General features: G+C 30.9%; 1 protein-coding gene across 3 annotated transcripts; it reads left to right on the forward strand.

Moving 5' to 3' along the window:
• Positions 1 to 967: 967 nt before the first annotated feature.
• LOC136989997 (kxDL motif-containing protein CG10681) lies at positions 968 to 25,129 on the forward strand. Of its 3 annotated transcripts, XM_067288313.1 has the most exons (6): positions 968 to 1,186; positions 2,097 to 2,249; positions 6,090 to 6,136; positions 11,285 to 11,419; positions 24,401 to 24,442; positions 24,549 to 25,129. In XM_067288313.1, exons 1-5 carry the CDS (start codon positions 1,059 to 1,061, stop codon positions 24,424 to 24,426), a joined length of 489 nt encoding a protein of 162 aa, XP_067144414.1. In that variant the 5' UTR covers positions 968 to 1,058; the 3' UTR covers positions 24,427 to 24,442; positions 24,549 to 25,129. The 3 variants fall into 3 exon arrangements, with proteins under 3 accessions (XP_067144414.1, XP_067144415.1, XP_067144413.1); XM_067288314.1 differs by lacking the exons at positions 24,401 to 24,442; positions 24,549 to 25,129 and adding an exon at positions 20,140 to 21,020; XM_067288312.1 differs by lacking the exons at positions 24,401 to 24,442; positions 24,549 to 25,129 and having other exon boundaries at positions 11,285 to 11,829.
• The last annotated feature ends 3 nt before the right edge of the window (positions 25,130 to 25,132 follow it).

A 25,132-nucleotide genomic window follows, 5' to 3' on the forward strand; every position in this document is an offset into this window, starting at 1 on the left:
ATTTTCGACCCGTTCGGATTCGATCCCGGGTCCCCCAGAGCGGTAGGCTGCCACCTTGACCGCTCGGCCATCCGGCCGTGCGGCAGATACCCTAGGAACGGCCCTGAATATTCTATTTTATACATTCTATTCATAACTCGTATTCATAATTATATGTGACTCGTATTCGGTATCCATGTACTGTACCATACAATGTAATAAATATCCTTTGTAATATTACTCAGTGATGTCTAGCGGTATTGAAGCAGTTTCAATAAAGATTTATAAAAAATGCAGTGAAAAAGTGAAGTGTCCTGTGGCACTAAGATGACTTTTTAATCATGTCTACAATGCAGCGGCGGTCGGGTGGTGAGGCACAGAGTCCGACGTATCTGGGATAGATTTGATTACCCATGAAAACTTCTTGGAGATTATCGTTTCCTGGTCCACCCAAAACGGTAGACTGGAGCCTTAACCTCCTCGGTTTTCTGGCAGGTTACTGTAAAGTTTAAATTGCAATCGATATTAGCGAGGTTGAGGCCGAAGTTTTAAACGCGAAAACGTGTACGTCGGACGTTCGGCGCCACTTTCCTGTAAGCCTAGAAGTTTGACAATGGCGTTTGGAATGTCGAGCATGATTCCACCGACTTTCCAAACGCCATTGTCAAACTTCTAGGTTTATAGGAAAGCGGCGCCGAACGTCCGACGTACACGTTTCCGCGTTTAAAACTTCGGCCTCAACCTCGTTATTAACGGCTGGATGATTGACGGTTAAGATGTTAGAAACTCCAGGAATTTTTCACGGACGATCTGTTCCGAATATGTTGGGTCCAGTGTCGTATTACTAAAAATAATTATTTATTTATTTTTCCAATAAAATTAATTTTCGTTAGATACGAAGTATGACGCTTCGCTTTGTATAGTATGGAGTAGGCCACGTTTATTAATATTTATTTACGCACCCAGAGGGCGTAAGTAATATATTGAAAATGGCGGGCGACGTAACTTACGTGTAATATAAAACTAAAAGTTGACCCCTTTAAATTTACAATTTAATTTTTAATAAATACGAGAAAAAAATGTCTCATTACGGATCTCAAGAATACAGTGGAGCGATATTACCGGCTCCCGTGGCTTTTATTCAAACTTTATCGCATCAGGTTAATGAACACGACGTAGAGACGTTGATTCAGGCTCAACAACAGATGTAAGATTCTGTTTTTTCATTAAATAAAATAAACAAAATTATTGCAATAAAATAAAATAAATTTACGAAACGAAAGACGTGAAGATTTCTCATAAAGCGAGGTTTTACAAAAGTTATACGCACTTTGGGAATGTGCAGTAAAGTAATTCTCGGTAGAAGTTACTTTTAGGTTAATGTTTATATATTTACATATGTAGTAATTAACTAAAAGTAACTACGTAATTTTTAAACTTAAAACTACTGTGTAATTAGTTTTTCTGTTATTTAATATAATCTAGTATTGATATCATAATAAAATTATATTGAAATTTTTTATTATTATGTAATAATCATAATATGAATATACAGTATTACTTTTATAAATGATAAAATTAGGATAATTGAATATGTGAGGGCTCTATGGAAGACTTATCGCACACTACCAATGCAGCCAGAGATTATACAGAAATGGGTGAACGCTGGTTATTGTGTTTGCCCATTTCTGTGATTTCTCTGGCTGTCAGTAGTGCGTGATGGTACAATTCAAGCTTTGAATGAGTATGCAAGCTTATCACAGTTTTAGAGCATACCTGTGGAAGCAAAAAAGTCAAAGGAATCATACCCCTACAAGTGACCCTTAGTGATTGTTGTTCTTATATATGAATATTATTAAATTTGCTAAAGTATAAAAAGAGACTTAAAAATGCTATTGTGTAAATCTTTTGTTTGTAATTTTTAAGTCAAAATGATTGTGACCATCCATATTATCCGAGTTTTCGGTTATTCAATGTATCGGCAGTCCACGTTATCTTGAATAATTGAGATTCTACTGTTCTACTGTAATATCAACTAATGTGTGAAATAAAATGAATATGAAATGAAATGACTAATATAACAAATTTTATTAGCAAATTAATTAATTTTTTTACAGGCTTCTCAGATTTGAAAAAACAAATGAGATGCTAATTAACTGTAATGCATTGTCGGCATCGAGGTTTGAAGTGGCAAGCCGAGAAATAAAACGGCACATACAATTACTAACAGAAATGAAAAAAGACCTGGATTCAGTTTTTCGAAGAATTAGGTATTTATTAATTTAAACTGCGATATTTTTGGTGTTTCAATGTGAGTTTGTTAAAATGATTTAAGATTGTAGTAACTAATATAAAAAATTATTTAAGATATTAGTAGAAGTGTTTTGATTTTCTAAAACATTAATGTTTAATGATGTATTTAATTGTAAAATAAAACAGAATTTTCAGTATTTTTCAGATGGTAATGCATATATATGTGTAGAAACATTAGATTGCATAACAAATTAGATTTTTGGATTGGCAAGCACCAAATCTGACAGAGGGCGCTCAAAATGGCTGCCGAAACAGGTAAGGAACCGACAGGAAACGTTGTCTTGTAGAAGGTGAAATCGTTTTGGATGCTGGACACATTGTATTTTGTGGATTAAACTCTAACAACAACACTGAACATAGTTTTATTTATCATAATAGTTATGTTTTTATATTGGCACATGGTGTATACTGCTTAAAATATTTAAACACTTCTCACCTGTTAACGTGTAACAGGTGAGAAGTGTTTTAATTCTACACACGATAGTCTTTTATTTTATTTTTAAATAATAATTTTTATGTAGTCATGACGTAGCGGTAATATTCCAATTCAAGTTTGAAAGTTATTCTTTTGAAAATCTGAAGCCATCCACATAAAAAGAAAAAAAAATGTCTAAATTTTTTTTGTAAATGGACATGCCCGTCGAAAAATTGTTTTTGTATGCAGATTGGAAAGAAAATTTACCTATATCGAGATAACTTTCCAGTCAAATTTTTAAAAATATTCTTAATTGAAAATATAAGTTAATTTACGTTTTTTGTTTTCATTTTAGTATTATGCTCGGCTATCACATGTTTACGAAAACCAGACAGTCCCGCTTTGCACGTGCATTCTCCCCGTAATTGAGATGTATTAAAATGACAATATCTGAGATTGCAACACTAAAGCAACAATGTGAACTTTCAGTGTTGTTGTTAGAGTTTAATCCACAAAATATGATGTGTCCAGCATCCAAAACAGCTTCACTTTCTACAAGACAACGTCTCCTGTCACCGATACTGTCTAGAATTTGACATAAATTCAATGATTTGTTCTCCATTTGGTCATCGCAGTAGTCGTCACCAATGGAAACTGAATCGGCTCAGGCATTGAACAAACACATGGTCGGTTCCTTACCTGTTTCGGCAGCCATCTTGAGCGCCCTCTGTCGGATTTGGCGCTTGCCAATAATAAGTTTACAATGAGAAATAATGTTACCTGATTTAAGAATTGACTGGTTTTATATACAAATAACTTTTCTGGTAACTATAATTCAATATATATAATCATAGAAAATCAAGCTTAAATTATATATACATGATTCCTACTCAACTTTGTACAAATTTCCTGACTCTCATGTCCCTTACAGTATGGCACATTGACAAAATAAAACAGCATTTGACTTTTTATGCACATATGATATTGCTTCTCCGACTTTTTAATTAGTTATTTTTTCTAAATAACAGTTATATATTTTTCACAATTGCCAAATTATTAAAACTAAAAATAAATGTTTTATTAAATTAAGGTAGTTTATTCTATTACTAATCCACAATCATACATCTGCATTGTTTTGAAGAAAAGGAAAAGCAATTATTTATTAACAAATCCTGTATAATCCATGTACAAAAGTATATATTTATGAAATTTATCCCTTAATAAATTTCCTGAACTTTATAAAATAATAATAAACTGGGAAAAAAATCAGAAATTGTTTTGTTAAGCAATGAAAATGACTTTCCAAACACCCTGTATAAGCAAGCAAAAATGACAAAAAAAAAAAAAAAAAAAAAAAAGATAAAGGAGCAACCCTTCCCAAGATATTGTAAAATTTGCATCCTGTAGTGTTGAATTATTTGCAAAAATTGATGAAAATTTACCAAAGAAATTGGAATAGTATCCTAAAACAATGTTAAAAATTTGTGTTGTTTTTCATATTGAATAACTTCATTGTGGATTAGGACCATTCATAATTACATAAATTGTAGTCATTAGATAGTTTTTAATGAGTGACATATTTAGAAAACAATCATTTGAAGTGAAAATTTAAATTGCTTCTATAACATGAGGTGTATTGCTAATGTGACATTACTTGCTTACTATTGACTTATTTATAGTATATAAATTTGAAACTATATGAATAAGATAGAAGTCTGTCTTTAGCTTAATTAATAAACTATATTAATGTTACATATTATTTTCATATGTTCATTTCTATGCTACATGGCATATCATAATAAAATTGAACTGTTTACAAAGTAGATATAAAATGCAGATTATGAAATTTCTTCTTGCAAACAGTTAAGAGAAATATTTTAAAAAAGGGCCATTTTTCCATATGTTTTACTATAACAGAAGGGATAGAAAAAAACTTGGAAATAATTGTTTTTAGATCTAAAAGTTCCTTTTGTTATTTTTCTTATATAAGAATGGCCAACAATTCCAGCAAAGTGTCAATTGTGTTTGGCAGAGAGAAGATCTTTCCATATATTATTTTTAATATCATGATCAGTATGAACAGGCAATCATTTATAATTACTTAATTGAAAATGGAGACAAAATTATTTTTAAGTGTCATTAGTTAGTAACAATGGATAGGTAATTTGATAATAGACACATAAGAACATTAACCCAGCCCTTCTCAATCTAATTTTTTTCAAGTTGACTGTCCAAAAGCTTTAATTTTTTTATCATTGATATTTGATATAAAATTAATTTTTTATAAAAAAATATGCAAAAAATTAGCTTCTACGTGTGTTTTTGCTAAAAATAAAATTATTTTATTTTTTGAAAGAGAAACTATCAAAAACAATTTACATAGATACTTTCAGATTCTGAAACTAAATTTTTCCCCCAAAAATCTAAAATAATTTCTGTAACATAATGCTGTCTATTGGATAAATGGTGAAATAAATATATAACAACAGTGAACACATCATAGAAATTAAAATAAAAATTTATGGAGCGGTTTTCACAACAGATGTATGACGTGTCAAAGTCAAAAAAGCCAATCACTGCGTATAGACGTATGGGACATGACAGTGACTGAGAAGGGGTTAATTACTTATGGCAAAATTATAAAATATATTTCTTATAACAAATGTTTTTATAAAATTAACATAATTAAATCATTTGAGAAGTAAAACTGAGGAAAATTAAAATTTTTATTTATGCTTTTAAGACAGATCAGTACAATATATTCCTGATTAGAAAAATTTTTTTTTATACAGGTATTAATTTACTTCATGTTGGCACATATATACACTTGTTAATATATTTATATTACAGTAGAGAGTCGAAAATTGGAATCAATTGGGGACTGGGGTGGTTCAGATTAGTCATTTGTTCCGATTACCAATTATGTACGAAAAAATATATTAACCTGTCCGATGTTCAAATTTTTCTCCGTTGCGTGTTGCTTCGTGTTGAATTTTCGTCGATTTTAAGCCTAACGAAAATTTTTATAATAATCATCGAGGCTATCGTATCGTTAAAAATTATTTCTGCATTTTGTACAAACAAAATAAATATATTGAAGAATATAAAAACATGAAAATTATACTTTAGAAGTAAATTTAGTATCAAAAACGTTCGATTCAGCACGATACAGTCCGACTGAAAATCGTGCCGATTACCGGCGTTCTGATTAACGACTCTCTACTGTACTTACAATAATGCAATACTTAATATGAAATGAAATCATTTTTCAACTAAATGCACGCTTTTGAATCAGTAAATAAACTACATTAAATTTATTTATAAAGTAAATTTTATTTTAATTGTTGTAGAAAATATATTCAAATATTGCATTTATTTTTAGGTTTTTGAAAATGAAGCTTTCTCAACAATATCCAACGGCATTTTCAGGTATTTACCTTTGTTAGTTGGAAAATAATCGTAGCATTAGTAATGAATCTTTCAAACTTTGTTTATATTAATGTAAACAGATAAATTAAAAAAATTCAAAATTTAGCATGAAAATCTATTTTTAGCTAATTATGATAATTAATCAAGTAAACCATATGAAAATATAAATCTAGAAATGTTAATAGCTTAAGAATTTAAGGTAATTTTTAAAATTTTATTAATTTAAATTAAAGTTAATTATATTTTTCTGGACTTTTTGTAGTATATGTAGAGATTTAATAAATAACTTGATATAATCATTAAAATTTATTTATAGAAACGGCCAGTGATCGCCTAAATGATCGGGCCACAATTTGGCTAATTAAATAATTAATACAAAGTAATTTGTTACTAGAGGGAGGCATTAGGTGCTATCTCTTAACTAAATTAATAATTTTAAAAAATAATTTAGAACATTCTGGAAGAAAAGAACTGATCCATGGCGCCCTGCCCTGGATCAGTTCCTTTCTTCCAGAATGTTCTTCCGGGGCTTGCTCAGGGTCCAGATGACACAACTGGCAAGCACACCACACAGCAAGTGGAGGTTGAGGGTTCAAGCCCTGCCCTGGGTCAGTTCTTTTCTTCTAGAATGTTCTAAATTATTTTTAAAAATTAAAATTATAATTATTAATTTAGTTAAGAGATGGCACCTAATTTCGCCCTCTAGTGACAAATTACTTTGTATTAATTATTTAATTAGCCAAATTGTGGCCCGATCATTTAGGTGATCATTGGATGTTTCTATATATACTCATATATAGAAACATATATATAGGCTTTGTGATGTTTGTTACATTTATAAAAATTTTTTAGTTTGTTTCTTGCTTTCTATGTATCATGAACACTAAGAACAATTATTTGGATTATGATATTGAGATTTTTAAAAAGTGATTTCTTCAAGAATATAACATCATTATTTTATTAATTTCTCGCATCTTCATAATAGAAAAAAAATTTTGAAAACTAATGATTACCAAACAGAGATTTTTTTTACTAATTTTCGATCATTTTTAAATGACTTCAAAATACATTTGAATGCTAATAAATAGATATTTGTTTGATAAAATTTTGATGATAATTAGTTTAAACAAATTTATTGTCATTATGAGGATTCCCCAAAGAAAGTATGATAATGATTTTTAACATCTTAGCATGCAACAGGAGTTGCATATTATTAGATTTATCAAGTTAATATTTTATATTTGAACATTTATAATTATAGAAAAAAGAAACAAATTTTCAACCACTGAATTGTCAATTTTGAAAAAAAAAAAATTAATTTGGTAAAGAAAATTAAAAAATACTCAAAATTCCATCAATATTTTATAAAATTCATGTTATCAGATTGTCATGCCAACTGCAAAGGGTGTATCGATTCATAAAGAAATTGAAAATTTCTTTTGAATCATCAAAGAAAATTTGAAATTTCAGATATAGCCAGTAATATGTCTATAGATGAACAAGAATTGAATTTTATTTTCATTTAGCATAGTTTTTTTTCTAGATTCTTATGAAATTAATTTAATTAGGTTTTTATTCTGTTATAGCTGCATATTTTTTGGCTATTAATCCAGACTTATCATACCACTTGGTATAAATCCAGATTAATAGCCAAAAAATACATAGCTATAAAAGGAAAAAGGACTAGAAGCTATATAAATAAAGAATTAATTTAATTATTAATATAACCAGTAGATTACAAATAAGCCTATCTTAATGCATAACTCAGATTATTGTTAATTAATTTATTAAGTCAATATTATTTATGTAGTATATAACTTAGTAAATTTTGGCAGAATTATTAATACATTTATGATTACATCTAGGTAAAGAAAAGAATTTGTATTAAAATAAAAAGTTTTTTTATAGCATACTGAATTGAATTTTTTTAATGTAATTTTACTTGACCTAAACTTATGTTTGATGAAAAATAATATTAGTTTTAATAGATAAATAGAAATAAATTGAATGTGTTTTAGGTTTATGTTTGCATCTTTAGTAGATATAATTTTATGATTCTAAAATTTCACAAATGTCAGAAATAAAAAGTTTGAAGTCATTGCCATGCAAAATAGTGGCAAGTAAAATCTGAATCCCTGTCTTAAAAAATGTCATTTTTAATTATTCTGAAAATTTTTTCAGAACAATGATTTATACCAGGGATGAGCAACACGCGGCCCGTTAAACATGTTTATGCGGCCCGCCAAGCATTTCTATAATTGAATTTATTTTATCGACTTTCTCCCATCAATATATTGTTATAAAATTAATTATAAAATGGTAGTACATACTAAACCGAAACAATTTTTTGTGACGAGTTACTCACTTGTCGGCGACTTGTTCAAACATGCAATACGAACGTGCCGCGTCTGTGCTTGTTTGTGTTTGCTTCTGTCACACAATCAGTCAGACTGGTAAGCTGTTAACTAGCAATTTTAGCAATTCTTGTGTTTCTTGAAAGGCGTGAGTACAATATTATTGTCAAAAAGGTAATATTAGAGTTTTTTTTATTCAAAATTAAGTTTTCCTACAAATTTTTTTAACTTTCAAATTTTTAATCCATAATAGCATGTCGGAAAAGCAAACAAAAAAACGGAACGTTGCGGATGAGCACAGGCATTTCCAAGAAAAGTGGAAATTTGATTATTTTTTCACTTTCGTCAAAGATAAAGCTGTATGCTTAATATGCTCAGAGACTGTGTCGACATTAAAAGAATATAACATAAAAAGGCATTACGATACAAAACATGAACAACAATATAAAAACTTAACAGGACAACTCCGGATAGATAAGTTTAATCAAATGGAGAAAAACTTGGGAAACCAACAGGCTTTTTAAAAATCAAGCTATTTTATCAAATACGGCAGTAAAGGCTAGTTTTGTTGTCAGTCAAATACTGGAAAAAAAAATGAAACCCTTTGCGGATGGAGAGATGATAAAAGCATGTCTGACTGCTGTTGCAGAAATAGCATTTCCTGATAAAATAAATATTATTTCAAACATTAGTTTATCAAGGTTCACCATTGCGAGAAGAATTGAAGACTTGTCCGAGAACATAGCAACAACGCTTCGTGAACGCATTGCGAAATTCGAATACTGTTCTTTGGCACTTGATGAGAGTTGCGATATTAGCGATACAGCACAACTGCCTATATTTTTACGTGGTATTGACACCAAATTTAATATTACCGAAGAATTGTGTTCACTGATTCCAATGCAAGGGACTACAACCGGCAAAGACCTGTACAATGAACTAAAGTCTGTGTTGGAAAATTTTTCAATTTTATTAGAAAAGATTATTGGTATATCGACAGATGGAGCACGAGCAATGTCAAGCATGGAGGTAGGAGTATCGGGAAGGCTATTTCAAGACATTAAGAAGGTCGCAGGAAGGGAAATATTCGTTAACCACTGCATAATTCACCAGGAAAATTTGTGTACGAAAAGATTGAGTTTGCCAAATGTCACAGTACCAATAATTAAACTAATCAATTTTATAAAGTCGCGCGCGTTAAATCACCGTGAATTTAAAGAATTCCTGAAAGATTTAGAAACTGAATATGGCGATGTGGTTTTTAATACCAAAGTACGTTGGCTTAGTAGAGGTGCAATGCTAAAAAGAGTATACAACTTAAAAAGCGAAATACAATTGTTCTTGGATATGAAGGGATATGCCTTTTCTCATTTCGGTAATAAAGAATGGATGTGCGATTTTGGGTTTCTTGTCGACACGACTCAGCATCTCAATGATCTTAATGTGGAATTTCAAGGCAAAGGACAGTTTATTCACAATTTGTATGATAAAATTCAGGGCTTTAAGCACAAATTAAAATTGTGGAAACAGCATCTTTTGCAGAATAATGTGTCTCACTTTCCACATTTAGAAAAAGAAAACGTTACTACTTCTCAAAAATACGCACAATATATAGACATTTTAATTAACGAATTTCAATTACGATTCCAAATGTTCAAAGCTGAGAAGACAGCGGTTTCCACGAAAATGTTTTCCTCGCCATTTAATATCGATGTGGATACAGTTCCCGAAGACTTTCAAATGGAAGTGATTGACATGCAGAATAATACCTATTTAAAAAATGTATTTTTCTCAGTAAACATCGAAAATTTTTATAAATCTTACGTGAGCCCTGAGAAATTTCCGCTTTTGACGAAAAATGCAAAGCAAATGATGTCTCTGTTCGGAAGTACGTATGTTTGCGAACAATTATTTTCAACCATGAAATTAATCAAAAATGACCACCGATCAAGACTGAGTGATGCACGATTAGAATGCTGCGTACGTGTAGCTACCTCATCAATTCCGGCTGATATTGATCAGCTTGTATCGAAAAAACAGTGCCAAATTTCTCATTAAAAATTTCAAGTAAATTCGTTTTTCTGTTCTTTTCTCGTTTGTTTTTATTTTGCATTAAAATTTGTATATGAAATCTTTACTTTTTTTAAAATTATATAATCTTTCATTCTAATGTTTATTATAAATAAAGTTTTGTAAATTATTAATAAGTGTTACTTTATGTGCGGCCCGCCAAAAAATTTTAGAATTTAAATTGGCCCGTTGATTAAAAAGGTTGCTCACCCCTGATTTGTACTAACTGTGATGATAAATTTTAGCATTACTTCTTAATATATTGAGAATATCATATATATTATTTTAACAAATTTAAAATTTCATTTTTTTCAAACAATTTATCAAGGGATAGGAGCCTAACCACCTACCTGTAGTCAAATTATTTAAAGCTAATTTTAATAATTAAATATAAATATGGTCCAATAATCTGGCAGATCATTTGGCATTAAATTTTGAATTTAATTACTAAACAGAATTTGAAAATAGATTTACATAATTCTCATTAAATAGATCTCATTAAATTGGTTTAAAATTGGTTTAAATTAATGACTAATACATAAAGTTACGTGTTATTTTTGTAATTGGTTAATGGTATATGTAAAATGATTTCTGCATGCTATTTTTATAACAAATTAATATAATAATAATTTTATCAATACCTGTAATTATTTGAACATCCTATTTACTAACTGTTAAAAGAACCTGCCTTAATTAATTTGAATCAAGTAATAATTTATTATAGCTTGTAACAACATATTTAATGTATTGGATGAAGAAGAAGAACAGGATGAGAAAGAAACTGGTGTTTCAAAGAAGAGACAAATTAGTAATGCTATTGAAAGCACAAATGCTCCTAGCAGTTCGGAAGACAGCCAAGGTAGTTCTTCGAGTTTTATTACGTCTCCGTGTACGTCTGACGATACTACTTAATTTTATATAGAAATTTTTTTATATGAATATATTATTGCTCGTCAGTAAATCATCATTTATTGTACATAAAATATTATTTTGTTGTCAAGAATTAGTTTGATTTCAAATTTTTATATTAATATTTTCATTGTTTCTTATAAAAAAATAATTTTAAATTACTAAAAAGTTGAAGAGTGTTACATGTTTTGAAAATTGAATATGTATATATGTATAATGTTCGAATATTATAAGCCAATTGAAAATATTAATATTTTATTTATAAATTTTAATTGAATTGTTCAAAATTCTTGTTGCCATATCATAATTTTTGTTTTTAATTTAATTGTATATTTATTTAAATAAAGTTTTGTTTTTTAAAAGGGTTTTTATTTTATTGTTCTTTTAGTTTCTTTTTAAACATTCTATTTTTGATTTTCTTATATAATGTTATTTTTTTTAAAATAAATTTATTTTAAAAAAAATATGTATATAAAATATACAGCACAAGTGTATTCCTTTATTGGAACTCCCACAAAATTTATGAAGAGATTTATAGTTGGTATACATTTTATACATAAATACTTGCTTTGCCAGTGCATGGCATTTATGCATAAACCATTTGTAATAATAATATTAAATGTACAGATATTAAAAGTTTGAGTTTTGACATTTTGGCCATCCAGCTCTCAATGGTTAAGGCATTGGTCCACTACCGTGGAGACTGGGCAAGCAACCCCAGGAATTTTTCAGATTTTACAAATCAGATATGTTGGGGTTCCATCCTCATCACTTGGAAAAAGGTCCTCTTAGTGTTTATGGGAGACTGAGGGAAAAATCTCAGTATCAATATATATACTAATTTTGATTACATTATTTGATTTGAGTAGAATTTTTAGAAATAAGTTTCCAATAATAAGTAGAAACAGCTTTTAGTTCAGTTCATATCTTCATTTATTAGAAAAAACAAGATGGTGTTCAATTAGCTTATACAAATTTAATTATTTTCTTTTGATTACTTTGTAAATGCTTGGGTACACTGTAGTAATTAAGTAAATTATATTGCCAGATTTATTATATAATACGGAAACTAATAATACACTTACTTGATCTTGTTTTCAAATTGTGACAGTAAATTATACTTAAAATTTTCAATACGTATTTCACATTTATATCAAGTTTTCAATACGTATTCACATTTATATAGTAGAATAATAAAATGCGACGGATTTGGATATGAAAATATGCATCACTTTATAATAACTATAATAATAATTTTTATAATGAGTTTTGACATAATTAAACATTATAGAATTTGATTACTTTGTTCATCTCTCTCTTATTGACAAAGATTAAAAATTTTTATCTAATGAAATTGTGTATGTACAGTACATAATATAGATTGAGCATAAAGTTTCAATTATATAAGACAAACAGAAAACACTCTTGAATGCTAATAACAATGTGTATCTGAAACAATTTTAGCTACTGTTTTATATATAATTTTTATCGTTTTGCACATAATACTTTTTAACATAGAAACTAAATTGGGGTGGATGCATGGGTATTATGGCCCTCCCCATTGACACAAAAACAAAATCCATTGTTCAAACTTCAGAATGTCATTTTTAAAAACATTTATGATGGCAAATATAATTTGTCAGACCATCCACAATACAGTCGTCAGGCACACGTTAATAAAACAGACTAATAAGTTTTAAAATACTTTAAAGTTAGCACTCTTCTGGATCCACCACTGAAATAAATTGTGAATATCCAGTAAGTTACGTATAGCTTTTTAACAATGAATACCCCAAAAATAATTAAAAACAGTAATTGTGTACTTTCGGCGGTGTTGTGCTGAACCTGTTATAGTTTTATTCTGATACCAACATGATTCTACCAATTTTGTTATATATATTATCAAAATTTGTCCGGTTATAATGAATTTCAAAGTTAAGTTGTTAATTGTATCATGTTCTTACATTGAGGTACATGCACAACACAGCGTAAAGCATGTGCTGTAATATAAATATACAAGCAAGAGATTTGTTTTTAATATGCCATGGCCTACGCTGAACTATGGTTTCCATTTAAATATATAATTAATAATTAAAATACGTGGTACGGTCCAAAAGTTCGGGGACTGCAGTAATCTATGACAACAAAAGCATGTATTTGAAGTTACAGCATATGAAATGGATTCTACCAAACCACCTCTATGTGTTCAGGTTAATTTCACCCATGTCATGTGATTAAACTGTAAGCGCTGCTGTTTTTTCTGGAGATAGTTACCTTTGTTCCGCGACGTAATAAAAGTGGAGTTTCAAGAACAACCTCCAACATTAAATTTTGTCAGCGTTTAGGTAAAACACCTACGGAGACTTTAAAATTGCCAAGAAAGGTGTACGGTGATTCTATACCATGGCAAAGTTGAAATGTTGGAGGTTGTTCTTGAAACTCCACTTTTATTACGTCGCGGAACAAAGGTAACTATCTCCGGAAAAAAACAGCAGCGTTCATTTGCATTTTCTATTCAGTTTGCGAACTTAAACTGCAGATATAAACCCGTGTTCAATTGTTTTTTTTATTATTTTATTTTTGAATGTACCGGTACTGTACAGTACATAAAGAATGTTTGCATTTTTAAAAATTTGATTATTATACATTGCTATATAATAGCAATCCTGTATATAATGAACTCTTGTGTAAACTTTATTTAATGTAAATACTTTATTACTATTATATTTTTATTGTTATAATTATAATCTATATTTACTATTCTGAATTAAACTGATTAAAGCATTTAACATATATAATTAATTATATTTTATTGATATTTATCTTTTAACGATGATAAAATCCACGTTATTTAAATTTTGCACTCAAATCTGTCTATCTCAAATCTTGTGGGAACGAGAAAAAAGATTTGAGATAGATAGGTTTTAAGATATACGGGTTCGTTAACAGCAAACAGTAATACGTTTGATTCGAGGTACAGTATTTTATTAATACAATAGCATGTACGGTACATACCTGTATTAGGTAAAAATAAAACATTTTTGACATCCATTAGCAGAAATAGTTGGTCAATAATTTCTGATACCTGACATTTTTTAACTGGACAATTTTTTGAAGATAAGTAATAGTTGTAAAAGACAACAATTAAATGTTGGATATATTAGATTCAATCACCCTACTCAATAGCCTAAACTCCAGCAAAAAAATCTTATACTATGTGAATGTTTCATCCATATTCCATTGGACATCATCAGGCTGTAGACTTGGAAAAATGGAGCTTATTTTCCAAGTCTACAGCCTGATGATGTCCAATGGAATATGGATGAAAATGTTTGTGTAAGTATAGGATTTTTTGTTGGAATTTAGGCTACTTAGTGTGATTGATAAGCAATGGCCACAAATGCGTCCTGACTAATATCTTCCTGAGATTCAAGGAAAGCTCTCAACATTTCAATAGTCTTTTCTGCTTCTTTTGTGACAATATCTTTAGGTGAATATATCCGATTCTCTAGTTTGTTGTCGTCAGAAAGTCCTCTCATTTTCCATGTTCTCCATATTTGTCAACATTCCGCATGTTACCAGAGAATCATCCACATGCAAAATCTCTTCAAATGAAATGTCTAGATCAGTGATTCCCAAACTTTTTCGATCCACCCCCCCTTTGTTCCATAAAGTTATACCCAATGCCCCTAACCCATTTTCTCTTGTGTGAGAAAGGATTGGAAATATTCTTAGGAAAACCTTCCTATGAATCTCACACTTCGTGCCCTTACCATACATTGTTCTCAACATCTGGAAACCATTAAACGCAACGTTTCCTTTTAAAGTTTAACAGAGGAAAGGGAACAGCTGTCAGTGACCCCAACTTTTGCCTTTGGTCACCGTTCAGTACCCTGCCTCCAGCGCCCCCTAGATTTACTCGCTGCCCACAAGGGGGCATTATTGCCCACTTTGAGAAACGCTGGTCTAGATTAAGTCTTGGATTAAGAATTAATCTTGACGATTAATTCTTGATGATTATCCATTCATCCGAATTTACGTCATTAGTTTCTATCTTTTACCATGTCAATAGTGTTTTGCTGTTGTTCCTCTTTCTTGTTGTTTCTTTGCTTAAACCCTTTTTAGAAAACTGTTCTTAATTGTCTTTTCTGTAACATTCCTCCAAGCATAGTCTATCATCCTCATAGCATCCAAAACATTGATAGTGGAAAGGGTATTGTCATTGTCGATGGCATCTAGAAGTTTTCAAATCAATTCTCTTCTGTATCCCACTTTGAAACTTCAAATGATCCCTTGATCAAGGGATTGCAGCTTGGACGTGGTATTTGGAGGCAAAAACTTTATCATGATGTTTTTATTGCATGGAGGTTGGAATGAGTGTTGCAGTTATCGATAAAACAAAGAATTTTTCGTTTTTTAAACCCATAGATTTGTCAATTCCTTTCAACCAGTCACTGAAGATTTTACTTGTCATCCAGACTTTCTGGTTTGCTTTGTATGTTAGAGGAAATGATTTCACTTTTAAGAAACATCTGGGCTTTGTAGAAGAATGACTAATCATTAATGGTGGAAATTTTTCGCTTCCAGTTTGATTAACTGCTAAGAATATGGTCACACGTACTTTACTCTGTTTCCCATCTTGGCACTCTTCTCCCTTGAATATAGCTGTTCTGTTCGGTAAACATTGGAAAAAAGGCCCGTTTCATTTGCAATGAAAACATCCACTGGCTGATACCCTTGAATAAGGAAGGAACTCCTTGATCCACTCTTCACAAACACTTTGAGGCATAGATGCACTTTCACCGCAAAGTTTCTTGAAGACGATGATGTGTCTACTTTTAAGCTCTCGAGCCATCCGTTGCTGGCTTTAAATTCACTTTGGCCAGTTCTTTTGGCAAAATCCTCAGTTTTTCTTTGTAACATCATTCCACTAAGAGGAACTCCTTGGTCACAACATTGCACAGACCTTTCTTACACATTCATCTATTTCTGGAAAATAACATTTGTAAAGTACTTAATTTTAGTATCTTAGGAAACCGACTATAATTGCGGTCGGTAAAACTTCTGTTAACCTAACGGGTACTTTACGCGGATTCGAGATTAGTTTGCCAGGCCTGGGCTTTTAAGCGTGCACCAAAAAATTAGTAATAACAATGATAAATATCAAGTCAGATCAAAAGTTCAAATATATTTAATTAGCAACTAGAACGTACTACGTACAAATGTCAATAATCCAAACAAAATTTATTAACGAAATTCAACAAGTCAACCCGACAATAAACTTAGCTACTTAGCTTAACTTAATAGTAATTCCCCTTTGAAATTCGACAATCAAATACTTAGAAACTATGAACAAAATCTCTTACTAATTAAACGTCTATCTGTCACCTCACTATACGAAGAAACTATTTCCTCAATCCTTTCGATATCGTCAAATCGTCAATCGAACTCCTCTTTAGCACCTTGGATCGTCCAATTATCAATCTGGACTTCTATCAGAAAATACTTCACTTTCGAATTAACCTCGCTCTCACAGTCGCCTCGGTTTGGAAATCACCTCTCCTTCTTCGGTTAACGTACGGGTTTTATACTGTGAGGTGACGTCACACTTGAGCTGGGTTACTCCTCTTATTTACATACTTAGTTGCTAACATTAACTTTCTGTTCTGGCAGCTTTAAGTTTCTGACAAAGCTTATAAACCGTTTACAAAATATTTATCATAATTTTCTGGGATGTTTAAGACGGTTTATCAAGTATTTCTCTACTAGTGATTGTGGGGACTCCCCCCTCCATTTTTTTTTTCTGCGGACTGTTACTTCCGCCGGGCAGCGCAAGTGCGCAAGATGTTTCCTATGGCGCTTATTTCTCCGTGAGTTGTTTTATCTTCATTTTTCATTACTAACAAGAGAGTGGTGGGGAACCTTCGTCCTAAATAAACATAAACCCCAAACAAAAGATAATAAAACGGAAATAATAATAAAATAAAAATAACGTCCGGACTCAGTTCCTTACACATTTTTGATTTTTTTTCCACTTGTTGTTGTTTTCAAGTTTATTATTATTGAAAGAGTACTCTATGGAATACCAAACTTGGTTGCAACTTCATTCTTTCTCATCTGAGGATTTCTGTCCAAAAATTATAAGATTTTCATTTTTTTGTCAATAGAAAGGACATTCAACTTTCTTTTCACACCAGTCATTTGCTTCTCTTAATGTTGCAATCACAAACCTAAATGATGTCGAAAAACTGTTGGTCAAGGAAAGTCTGTTAGAATCCATTATAACATCACCTGGAATAGTAACCAATAAGGCACAAGTCAAACTCTTAGCCAATCAGAGAAAAGCAGTTTTAATTGCAACTACATACTGTATTGCGAGAGAAGTTTCTCAACTACAGTTTTTGCTATCAAAATGTAGTTGCCAAGCTTTGAATGTGTCATTGACGCTTCAGTTGGTAATTCAAGATATAGAGGTTTTGGAAAAAATTATTTGAGATAAACATGGAAAATATATTGAATTTAGGCTGCAAATGCAGGGGAAAAAAAACTTGAGTTAAAGAGGTTTTTGAGATAAACAGGTTCGACTGTATTCTTAACTGTTTAATATTTGGGAATGTTACCCATGTTCAAAATTCATATTTACCAAAGTATCAAAATCTTAAGCATGGCTTCTGATTAATTTAAAACTAAAAAATGGAACATTGTGATGCCTATGACAGTATTCTAATGGATAAGGAACAATATATATTTTCAGCATAAATATAAAAACAAATTTACAAATTAAATTATATGGATATTTTTACTGAAATTCTAAACACATTTTAAAACTTATAAATGAAAATATTAAAATTTAAATGAGTAACTGCAAATGTTTAACATTTTATTATTTCTATCTGATTTATTTACAAATAGAGGGTGTCCAAAAGTTACTGTGCAGCGAGAAATTTGTAACGACATTGCATACGACACCTATGTCTCGCATTTCAACTCCGCAGTAGATGGCTTTACTGCTTGTTTGCAGATGTTACAGTTTTTGAAAGACTTCTTTGCTGATTGTATTATCTTCCATGGAATATGGCCCACTATGTCTCAAGACTCACTCCTTGGATTTTGGAGTCTCTGGGGACATTTCCAGCATTTGCTGTAGGAGAAACTGCAATGTCGTACGTAAAACTTCACTTTTATTAAAACTTTACCCCACTGCACAGTAACTCTTCAGATAACCCAAATAAAAAAAAAATATATACTACTGCACTTTCTCAGAAGAGTTTACATGTTACAATCGGCTTCATTTTATTTAAACAAATGTTTCATCATCCAATATCACTTCTTAAGCCTTTTAAATTTCCGGTACTCCATACGAAAAATTAACAACTAATTAACTAACGTTTTCGATCGCCTCCGCGATCTTCGTCAGGTTTTATCGACAGTTTTGAAATAGAATGCAAATAGAATTCTTTCAAAATTCAAACGATCGAACCTCTCCCGCGTGCAATAATTGCGAATGATCTAACATGCAATTAATCTCCCTGATACCATCATAAAAATGCCTCTGTCCGTCCATACAGGAATACTACACTATTCTGAGATGCTACCATTGCGGGTGCATTCCGGATACATACCGCCACGCATATGATAATACGTTGCCATCCTTGAAATCAATTTCAAGGATTTTCAAGGATGGCAATGTATTATCATATGCGTGGCGGTATGTATCCGGAATGCACCCGCAATGGTAGCATCTCAGAATAGTGTAGTATTCCTGTACGGACGGACAGAGGCATTTTTATGATGGTATCAGGAAGATTAATTGCATGTTAGATCATTCGCAATTATTGCACGCGGGAGAGGTTCGATCGTTTGAATTTTGAAAGAATTCTATTTGCATTCTATTTCAAAACTGTCGATAAAACCTGACGAAGATCGCGGAGGCGATCGAAAACGTTAGTTAATTAGTTGTTAATTTTCGTATGGAGTACCGGAAATTTAAAAGGCTTAAGAAGTGATATTGGATATTGGAGTACCGGTATGAGGATTGTTTTCTGTTTCATCATCACCTGGATCTACACTTTAATATTTTCTGTTTTCTGTTTCTTTTCTATTTTCTGTAATTGTTTAACGTATTCTTTAGAGAAGTTAATTCGCCATCAATCAATAGATAAAACAAACTATTTTCATAATATAAGCAGAGGTGAAGACAAAGTGCATATGCCTCCCCTTAACCAAACGTTAACAGAAAAAAATGTTTTATTTATTTATTATTTTCTTTCTGGAATATATTTTGTTTTATTTATGTATATAAGTTCTTGTAGATTTACAAACAATCTTATTGCAAATGCCCTTCTTCTGATACACTATTGTCATGAAATTATCCTTTTGATGTATTATTATTTGTTAAATTATTTATATATTGGAATTTTGAAATTCAGTGAAGTTATGAAATTGAAAATGCTTAATATTTTGATCTTTTATCATTTTATAAAGCTTTAACACAAGATTATATCAGTTATTGATATTTATCTCAGAGAAATTACAAAAATTCTATTTAGGATATAATTTTATACAGATTTTTTTTATAGTTTATTTCACTAAATTAAATTATATAATTATACTTAAGCATATATAAAATTATTGAACTGAAATTATAAGTTAAAATATATTTTATTTCAGGAAACTGCTAGAAAGAGTACGACAAATTGGAAACGTAATTGTCCTCAAATTAATGAAAAAAAAAAAAAACTGAAATTTGAAAATGATAACATTATTTATAAAATAGCATTTCTTGTATATTTTTACTTTGCAAAAATGAATTAATAATGTACAGTTAGGGGTCTTTAAAATTAAAATTTAGTTTTGGAATATTTGTAATATACAGTAATTTTTATTAAATTAAGAGAATGTTATGTAAATGAAAATATAACAAATAATAATCTGAACTAATTTGCTAAAGTTCACTTTAATAACAAGTTTTTCTGGAGTAAGTTCAGGCAATCAATCTCCCGACGACGGACTTTGTTGTCCGAAAGTACTTGAGAGAAACTTGTTATTAAAGTGAACTCGTAAAGCAGACCATTGTTTGTTATACAGGGTATCCAAAAAGTTACCGTGCAATGAAAAATTTGCAATGACGTTAAAATTATATGTACCGGTACAGTACTGCACGCACAACCTTAAGTTGTAAGTCCTGCATTTCCATTTTGCAGTAAATGGCATTACTGATTGCTCGCAGATGTTCTGGTTTTCAAAAGAATTTTTTTGCTCATTGTATATGGACTCTGGCCCTCATTTCTCCAGATTTTGAAGTCTCTGGAGGAAATTTCCAGCATTTGCTGTAGGAGAAACTGCAATATCATATATAAAACTTCACTTTTGATAAAACTTAAAACCTGTTCTACTGGCACAGTAACTTTTTGGACACCTTGTATACAGTTTATATTTTTTAAAAACTTGTTTTTGCATTAATAAATGGAAAATAGTAAATGCAATCCTCTACATGTATATTCTCTTGTATTTTAATATTGGCAATAATAGCATTAAATGACTAGACTATATCAGGAGCCTTAATTGTTTTGCAAATCAAATTAATTATCATAACATCATATTCTCTCTTGTTACAGAATATACAGTTATACAGTGGGTGATCGGTTAATGAACACGTTCGGATAACGAACACCTCGCAGAACAAATACAAGAAGGAATGAAAAATAATGAATTCTGATTGGTCTTCTCTTGTCTCCAAGTGACAATTTGAAACCTTTCGGAGCACAGGAGACGTCAACATTTACGCTCAACGGGATACCGATTGGATAGTATTCCTCCAAACTTTGAAACTCTCACTTGTAATTCCAGCCTTTTGTTTACCTTTCTGACAAAGAACTTTTTATAGTCTTTACGAGACTGTGGGGGATTCGTTAAGTTTTGCAATGGTTTTTATTGTTGAAAGGTGAGAGTTTAACTGTCCCATCAGATATTAACATTTTAACACCAAATTTTGAATTCAGTCTGGGACTCACATTTTTTTTTTTTTTGCACTAGTTGATTTCTATTCTCTGAATTTTTGTAAATGCTTTTCTGAACATTTTATTGAAAAAACAAACTGATAATATTATGGAGCCTAAAAAGAGCAGTGTGTCAAGAACTGTGCTCACCGTAGCTACCAAGCAAGAGATAATAGCCAAGGTAGAGAGTGGGCAGAAGATGGTCGATGTTGCTAGGCAATGTCTTGAACAGGTCTACAGTAGGCACAATCAAGTGATGTAACTAGTATGACTATCATAAAAGAGAAAGCTAGAGAAATTTTTGAAGAACTGAAGAAACAAACTCCACATCCGTGACTGGATGGTTTGCAAAGTTTAGAAGAGATCTGGCATTAAACATGTGGTAATTCAGTGAGTCTGCTAGTGCAGATAAAGAAGCAGCTGAGAAGTTCTGTCTCAAATTTGAAGAATTCATTAAAAAAGGGTATTGTCCACAACAAATTTTCAATTGTGATGAAACTGGTTTATTTTGGAAGCACATGCCAAACTATACCTACATCACAAATGATGAGAAAAATATTCTTGGGCATAAACCCATGAAAGACTGATTCACATTACTTTTGGGAACTAATGCTAGTGGTGATATGTGAAGCTTATCCCACTTCTTGTGTATCACTCTAAGGACCCTAGAGCATTAAAAAAAAATTCTATAATTAAAGAAAGACTGCCAATGATGTTGAGATTGAATAAAAGGGCAGGCTCTTTTCAAAGAATGGCTGTTTGAAGTTTGTGCTCCAAGCATCAAGGATTAACTTCAGACCAAAAAATTGCCATTGAAAGCACTGTTGTTGGACAATGCACCAGGATACCCAAAAGACCTTGAAGATAATTTACTGGAAGACTTTCCTTGGCTTGACAGTTCAGTTTCTGCCTTCAAATACCACTTTGTTGATTTAGCCAATGGATCAGGTTATTGCAGGTTTCAAGAAATTGTACATTTGCACACTGTTTCGTCTGCGTTTCGAAGCATGCCAGGTCTCCTCAACGATGACATTAAAAACGTTTTGGATAGAAAAATTTGATATTCTTGGAGCTATCCAGCTCATTCAAAAGGCATGGTCAGAAGTCAAATTCTGCTTGGCAAAAGCTGTGTCCCTCCTGCATTCAGGGAGACGATGTCCTTGAAATTATGATGAAATTGTGACAACTGCTAGAGATCTCAAATTGGAGGTGAACAAAGATGACATTGAAGAGCTCACAATGGAACCTGAAACTGATCTGATGACAGAACTCCAAGAACTCTCAATTGAATGAAGAACACCAAGAAACCCAGCAAGATGTGTTTTCTTCTGAAAAAGAGGACCAATGCTATTAAAGATCTTTTGAAGAAGTGAGAGGATGTCAGAACAATGGTCTTAGAATCACATTCAAACCAGGTTGAGATTAATAGGCTTGGGGCTCTACAATGACAATGCTATTAATTACTTCCGAAAAATCCCGAAGAAGAGAGAAAAGTAATTGACATTGGACAGTTTCTTTAACACTCCACAAATGGAAAAAACATGACTGATAAAAATGCAAGACTGTATGTATGTATTATTATAACATAAATAAATATAGTAAGAAAGTATATACAGTAATTTTTATTTATTTATTTTTTGGGGTTTCCAGAATGAATTAATCAAATTCCCATACAAAATCTATGGTAAATTGATAATTGGGTAGTGAACACAATCTTAGAACGAATTATGTTCGTTAACTGACCACCCACTGTACTTTCAAATGTATGTAATATGTTATTATTTTGAAAAACATTAAAAACCAATTTATCTGTAGAATAGGTAGAGTAAAACAAATAATAGATCCTTTTTATCTGGAAATTTTCTATGTGAAGAACCATATATTCAAGCAAATGTTTTGATAGAATAAATGAGACTTGTTATTTAAGCTGTTTGTTTCACTTTGAAATTTTGCAATATGCAAATTTTTTACCAAAAGTTATAGATCATAAAGTAGTTCAAATGATACACTTGATCTAACTGTTGGTATGCATTTTGTAATCTCATTTAGAAACATAGTTGTTTAAATATAAATAATAAACATTGATGTAATCAGTTTTTCAAACTTTTTAAAGGATTTTAAAGAGTTCAATACTCCACAGAATTTTCCACTCAAACATTCTTTTTTTCATTAATTAATTTGATACTACAGTGGACCTTCGTTATAGCGCTGCTCACTATACCGCGCACTCGGTTATAGCGCAGGCGATAAGCTCAAACATGTTTATACAGGCCCGTGCGGCGTTAGTGAGTAGCGCATTTTATTGTTACTGCATATTGAGTAATTGTGTATGTATTGTGAATTCCTGCATGTATTTTGAATAGTGTTTAATTATTGTATGCATGATGAGTAAAAGAAAAGCTTACAGTGTGAAAGAAAAGCTTGACATTATTGCTAAAGAGGTGAACCGCGTTACACCGCGCCGCTCGGTATAACGCGGTTCACCTTATTACGCAGGTGTTGTTTCCCGCCCGACATGCGCGTTATATCAGGGGTCCACTGTATTTTCTTATATTTAGGAAAGAATTGCGTGAAACTTGGTACCATAATCAAAACTTGGCAATTTATTTTTTGGAATTAAGAAAACCAAGAATATTTATCGAAAAAGCAATGCTTTTGGACTAATTTAGTTCAGCATCAATTCTTCAAGAACTAAATACAACTTAAGAAATAGCAAGCAAAATATAATTTTTTTATTCTAAGAAGTTCAACTTAAAAAAAGAATTCGATTTTAAATATTAAATATACAATCATTCCAAAAAATATAAAGATTTAGATTTCATATACTTGAAAACATCTATTCTTATATTTTTATAAACTAAAATAATTGTTTTTTCATATCTTAAAAAATTACAAATCATCATCATAATCTTATTTGTTCTTTTTCTTGAAAGTTTCTCCGAACGTGTCCACAAACTAATAAAGGAAATGCTGACGTGAGTATGCTAGAAGTAATTTAAATTTATAAAAAAAACCTATCAAGTTTTTCTGAAACATAAGAAAAATAAATATCCAATCTATTTTTATATATATTTTTTAAAGCGAGCATGATGGAAAAAAAGTCATTGACATTGCCAAGTGTTGCCCACCTCTAATCTAAGTAATAATTAATCTATGGCTGTAACCCGAAGAAGGCCTAAATGTGTGTAATAAATTGTTCTGTTGGAAAGGAAGTTATTTTATGTTTATAATATCTCTTAATTTTGGCATTTTTTTCCCTGTTTAATTTATTCACCAAGAACTAAACAAAGGAAAAGCTGTAGCATGCACAAGAATGAAATTTAACAGGTACACAATTACTGCATGAAGGGACGAAAACACTTTATTGACTCATTCAAAAACTTCTGCTCTTAATCGTTTTAGGTGAAATAACGGAATTTGGTGCACTTTGTGGCAAACTGTGATTTTGGTAAAAATTATCTTTCTTTTCCCAGCTCAAAGTGATTTATTCTATGTTTATTCACAGTTTATTTGGTTTCCCGTGTCGGTGGAGCACTAAAAATTTCAAAGTTAATCAATATAAACAAGTCCCAAACTATCTATTATGATACATGGATTCTACTTTGTATAACGATGTATGTTTGAATTTCAAAAATAAAATTCACTTATTTTACAAAGTGTTATAT

This window comes from Centruroides vittatus, unplaced genomic scaffold, assembly GCF_030686945.1.
Source record: "Centruroides vittatus isolate TY-2023 unplaced genomic scaffold, ASM3068694v2 scaffold_861, whole genome shotgun sequence".
Classification (NCBI taxonomy): Eukaryota; Metazoa; Arthropoda; class Arachnida; order Scorpiones; family Buthidae; genus Centruroides; species Centruroides vittatus.